This window comes from Delphinapterus leucas, chromosome 4, assembly GCF_059928025.1.
Source record: "Delphinapterus leucas isolate spDelLeu-1000000601 "Yukka" chromosome 4, BTC_Dleu_Yukka2, whole genome shotgun sequence".
Classification (NCBI taxonomy): Eukaryota; Metazoa; Chordata; class Mammalia; order Artiodactyla; family Monodontidae; genus Delphinapterus; species Delphinapterus leucas.
In genome coordinates this window covers 136,440,654-136,446,653 of record NC_143132.1, presented here as the reverse complement: position 1 = coordinate 136,446,653, position 6,000 = coordinate 136,440,654, and the positions used below count along the sequence as shown (strand labels likewise).

The following is a 6,000-nucleotide window of genomic DNA, read 5'->3' as shown; positions in this document are numbered from 1 at the left end:
ACACAGCCAGTTTTTCTCAAAGAGGAAAAAATTATCACAAAATTACAACTACCAGATATAACTTTTAATTCTAATTGTTCAGAAACAATCCTGATTTCTCCTAAGTCACAGCTTTTAAAACTAGTAATAAGGTTGACCAGCTTGGGTTATAAGATTTTATCCACTTTAAATAAGGTGATAAGACAGACCATAAATAAGTACTTTATTGTGGTTCACAAGTATCAAAGTGCTTCTATATGGCTTCAGTGATTCCCACACAAGCCCTCAGTAGATATGGGTCTTCTAGGTTTAAAAGTTAATCCCAACGTACAAAAAGAAATACAAGGTGCAGCGAGGTTAAGGCTCAAAGGCAAATGTTTACAAAGCCCACATGACATGGGCTTTGTAAATGTCTGGCCCTAACCCCACTCCAAGATGACATTTAAATAATGATTGAAATAATCTCTACACATCAATAAATTCATGTGATGTGTATGCTGTCTAATAAAACAGTTTTAAAGTTTTCCAAACTCAAAATACTTTCATTTGAAAATTAAAAAAAATTTGCCGGGCTTCCCTGGTGGCGCAGTGGTTGAGAGTCCGCCTGCCGATTCAGGGGACGAGGGTTCGTGCCCCAGTCCGGGAGGATCCCACATGCCGTGGAGCGGCTGGGCCTGTGAGCCATGGCCGCTGAGCCTGTGCCTCCGGAGCCTGTGCTCCGCAACGGGGAAGGCCACAACAGCGAGAGGCCCGCATACCGCAAAAAAAAAAAAAAAAAAAAAAAAATGTGCCAGTAACTATTCCAATTCCACAAACTAAAAATGTAACAAGAAACAGGTAAAATTAATTTAAATATTTTATTTAACTCAATATATCCAAAATATTACCATTTCAGCATGTAATCAATATTAAAAAAGTATTAATGAGACATTTAATTTTTTTTATACTGAGTCTTCAAAATCTGGTATATATTGTATACTTTCTTAATTTGGATGTTAAATTTTCATTCAAAATACTTGCTCTGTATTTAGATTTCATACAATTTACATTTGCAAAAGACAATTCACATACCCAAGTTATTCCAAGCATACTTAAAAGTTTTCCAGTAACTGAGTTGAGAATCTATATTTGGATTAATTAGAATTTAAAAAAATCAAAAATTCAGTTCCTCAGTTATGCTGACCACAGTTCAGGTGCTCAAGACTTACAACATGGCCTGGGCTGCAGTCCTTGGCAGTGCTGACTTAAAGTGCCCCAAGGATGTTGGCTTAGGGTGTTGCTATTAACAGAATGGTGTTCAGAGAACACTGTCTTTAATCTCCTCTCAAAACTGCATAACTTTCTTGTAGGTTAAACTATCCACTGTTAGCATCAACATTTTATATATAATTAAAATTTTTCTTAATTATATTTTCTCATAAGATGCCATGTCTTCTAGTAACAATCAGATTTTATGTATAAATGCTTCCTGCTGAATTATGAAGAGGCTTATAGCAATACAAACTCTAAAATGACCCAATCAGTCATCCATCCTTCTCCATTGCAAACATTACCACAAAGTGTTAAACCAGCCCCTAAAACCAATGCTAAAAAGGGGATCCCACAATATTTTTTACAAAGTAGTGATTAAATATTCCTTGAATATTTATTTAAGTGGAACAATTCCTGAAAGTAAAGAAGTGAAAATATTTTTACGCTATGCTTTAGTTCTCCAATTTATTTCATGATTTCTTTACAAGAGGAGCGTTTAAAAAATAAATGCTATACACTTAGGTGTTAGACTGAATGACAACAGCTATGAAATTTCCTTTTTCACTGAAACCCTTGAAATTATAAAATTTTAAGTGTGACCCTTGAAATGACAAAACCCATTGATTAAAACAGATGCTCAAATCTTGACCGAAGTGAGTAATTAATCCTGTGCTTAAACTGCTGCAAAAGCTGAATGAGATACAAATGCTGGAGCTGATGAATTCTACACCTTGGCCCTCAGGCTTCTGTCTTGGTCCCACAGCTCCATTTTTGCGACTGCTGAGAGGTGAACTTCATCGGGCCCATCTGCTAAGCGCAAAGTTCGCGTTAGGGCATACCTGCAAAAACACAAAGAGCAGGGATGGCAGGACTTAGCAAAGAGAAGCCTGGTGCTTTAACATCAGTCACTCTGATTCTAAGCCAAGATTATTAGTGTTTGAAATCTCGCCAGGGCAGTGATAAGAAAAATTGCACAGGGAAAATCAAGGAAAGTCAGCCCAAGGGCTTGTGAAATGCCATTTTCAAGTCCTCACCTTGGGAGTGGAATCTTAAATGACACAGTGCAGTGGGCTTAATCTCAGTCTTGGTTTGCTGTAGGTACTAGTATTTGCTAGAACTAGGAGATATCTTAGGTAATCCACAGGCCATGAAGAATATATAACACTTATATACTATAAATATATAGTACTATATATTTAGTTCTTTCTTATTAAAAATTGATGGGGGAAACTGATGGGGCACTAGACTCTTATCTCCAGTGTGAGAGAGAAGGTGGCACCATGCCCGGTGGTGATGGGCAGTGGAGAGTATTCCTTCTTTTTTTTTTTTAATTTATTTATTTGTTTTTATTTTTGGCTGTGTTGGGTCTCTGTTGCTCTGCGCGGGCCCCCTCTAATTGTGGCGAGCGGGGGCCACCCTTCGCTGCAGTGCGCGGACTTCCCATTGTCGTGGCGTCTCTTGTTGCAGAGCACGGGCTCTAGGCGCACGGGCCTCAGCAGTTGTAGTGCACGGTCTCAGTTGCTCCGCGGCATGTGGGATCTTCCCGGGCCAGGGCTCGAACCCATGTCCCCTGCATTGGCAGGCAGATTCTCAACCACTGAGCCACCAGGGAAGCCCGAGTATTCCTTCTTGATCCCAGCAAGCACATGTGGACATGAGGCGGTGGCTGGCATGCACTGCCGCAGTCTGGCCACGGCCTCTGGGTGTGGGTGGTAAAGTGTCCTAAGTGCATACCTAAGCCTTGCTCTGCTCCCCTCCTCTCCTTCCTGTTCCAGGGTGAACCCCCATGAGTTATCTACAGCCCAGGAACCCTCAGTGCATCTTCTCAGTGTAAAAGTGAACATGAATGAGTGAAATGACAATTGTAATCATAAAACTATTTATTGGTACTGAGCTCTATAGTAAAATACCTATATTGCCTCAGTTAGCCTTCAATTATGCTTTAAAGTAAGTTAGCTATTTTTATTTTCTTCATAAACAGTTAGTATCAAGCCATCTGTAGATTTTTTTAACTCCAAGCCCATCAAATGTAGATGGTGATTAAATGACATCTACTCACATGTTAGCCAGAGGGTATTCGTGGGAAACGCCGGCACCTCCACACACTTGGATGGCCTGGTCAATAATTTTGCAGACGGCCCGAGGGGCAGCCACTTTAATCATTGCAATCTACATAAACAAGATATAAAAAGAATGTTCCTTTCTTAGACAATACACAATGTGATAGAATTTGATATAATCTGTATTTTCTTTGTGAAAAGAAACAAGGGAACTTTCCCACATACACACACCACTGAAACACAATCTTTGATGAAAGCCAACAAAGATCCACTAATGCAGCTAACGGACATATTCCGGTCAACAGAGACCTTCTGGAAAGAGATATCTCTTCCAAATCACATTTTATTAACTTATTTATTACTTGTATTGTCTTGTTTCTGAAAGGATTTCAGGCAACTGATAAGTGACATTCATCACCTTAGGGATCATAAAGAGTTAAAAAGTCTTCGATAATCAGTTTTCCCTTGGCAATTTCATTGCTTTTATAATTAAACAATCATGTTCTTATTCCAAATAAGCCAGAAACATACGAAGGCAGGGGACGAGAGGTGTCTTCTATGAAACATTTCTATGTGGCAGCACAGTGCTCTGCATTCTGTATCAACTTGGTCAGTCTTCGCTAGAACCCTAGGCCATAGGCAGACAGGTCACATACTTTGCCCAAGGTCAAGAGGTTAGCAAAAGTAACATACCGGGTACAATTCCAAGTCAGTATAAAGTTTGGTATTTCTCTACCTTCTCTGCCTTCTCTTGCTGCATCTCAAGAAAGCTGAAGATATTCTGCATCCTGAAAATCATTCCCTAAAGCAGCCCAGTGAAAGGAAAACTGGCAAGGGTGATTGTATAAATGTATTAATTATACATTTATAATTTTTAAACCAAAATCACATGGAAGCTTCTGATATTCTGAGTGCCCTCAAGGCACCATGAAACCTGGAATGCCCAAAGAGTGGGACAAACTTCTTGGAGAAGGCTTGGCAGATGGTGGTCCAAGGGGCCTCACCTCCTTCTTAGCACCAGAGCTGCCCAGAGTATCAATGCTATGGGCAGCTTTCAAGGTCAACAAGCGGATCTCCTCAATGGCAATGCGGCTTTCAGCGATCCAGTGAGCCACCACCTCCTGCACGGGAGCAAAGGGCAGCAGAAGAAGGAGGAGATAAGCTGGTATCTGAGGTCCACATGTAACACAGAATGGTAGTTTGGTGAAAACATCCTCTACGCCAAGGACTGTTCTCAAGCCTTACTCTATATATTTTTATTATATATTTTAAATAAATATATTTATTTATTTAATCTTTGGCTGCGTTGGGTCTTAATTGCTGCATGCGGGCTTTCTCTAGTTGCGGTGAGTGGGGGCTACTCTTCATTGTGGTGTGTGGGCTTCTCATTGTGGTGGCCTCTCTTGTTGCAGAGCACAGGCTCTAGGCATGTGGGCTTCAGTAGTTGTGGCACGCAGGCTCAGTAGTTGTGGCGCATGGGATTAGTTGCTCCACGACATGTGGGATCTTCCTGGACCAGGGCTCGAACCCATGTTCCCTGCATTGGCAGGCAGATTCTTAACCACTGCGCCACCGGGGAAGTCCTCTATGTATTTTTAAATGGAAGAGTTAATTTGTTTGAAATAACCAGCCAGCCACATACCCATGGAATGCTGCAGGTAACATTGGTGGATTTTAGAAAAAACTTTATTTGCTAAGAAAAATAATTTATTTTGGATATCCTGGTGTATAAAGTTAAGATGGCTAACTGAGCAATTGTCTTATTGCCAAGACACTCCTTACTGGCCCTTCTGAATGCTAACTGCACACTACCATTGACACTTGGTTAAATGTAAGGTGGTGGACCTGCTTATAGACAATCTAGATAATTCCTAAGATAATTTCAGTGTTAGAATGGTCCAGCATCCTTTGTTGTGTTATTACTATTATTTATTTAGTAAACATGAACTTTTTCTTTGGTGAACAGTTCTATGAATTTTAACACGTGTATAACTGGTATAACCACAATCAAGATACAGAACAGTTTCATCTCCCCCCAAAAACTCCCTCATGCTGCCCCTTTTTAACCCTACTTCTGCCCTCTAGCAACCACTGAATGGTTCTCAGTTATACTGTTGCCTTTTCCAGAATGTCATATAAATGGAATCATTTAGCATGTATTCTTTAGAGGCCGGCTTCCTTCACTCAGCATAATTCCTTTGAATTTCATCCGAATTGTTCTGTGTATCAACTGTCCATTCCTCTTTATCACTGAGTAGTATTCCATTGTAGGGATGTAACACGATTTGTTTTTCCATTCACCTGTTGAAGGACAGTTGGGTTGTTTCCAGTTTTTGGTGAATTATTAACAGAGCTTCTGTAAATATCTGTATATGGGTTTCTGTGTGAACATACCTTTTTATTTTTTTAAAGCAAATACCAGGAGTGGAATTGTTAGGTCATGTGGTAAATACTTGTAAGAAGCCGTCAGTTTTCCAGAGTGACTGTACCATTTTGCATTCCCACCAGCAGTATATGAGTTCCAGTTACTCTTCAAACCATCAGCACTTGCTATCATCAGTATTTTAAAATTTTAGCCATTTTAACAATGTGTAGAGATATCTCATGGTGGTTTTAATTTGCATTTCCCCAATTGCTGATGATATTGGTCACCTCTTGATGTGTTTATTTGCCATTTATAAATTGTGTTTGGTGGCAAGTCTGTTCAAGT

The 6,000-nt window shown here is 40.0% G+C and overlaps 1 protein-coding gene across 2 annotated transcripts in view; it reads right to left on the bottom strand.

Moving 5' to 3' along the window:
• Window positions 1–769: 769 nt before the first annotated feature.
• Window positions 770–6,000, bottom strand: part of ACAD11 (acyl-CoA dehydrogenase family member 11) — an 89,070-nt gene continuing 83,839 nt past the window's right edge. Inside the window, exons 18-20 of one of the 2 annotated variants that reach the window (XM_022582507.3) lie at window positions 4,295–4,411; window positions 3,290–3,399; window positions 770–2,069 (exon numbers count right to left, since the gene is read on the bottom strand). In XM_022582507.3, the coding sequence (XP_022438215.2) occupies window positions 1,955–2,069; window positions 3,290–3,399; window positions 4,295–4,411 (342 nt within the window). In that variant the 3' untranslated portion in view covers window positions 770–1,954. The remainder of the gene's footprint in view (window positions 2,070–3,289; window positions 3,400–4,294; window positions 4,412–6,000) is intronic. The other variant, XM_022582508.3, reaches the window with a different exon arrangement.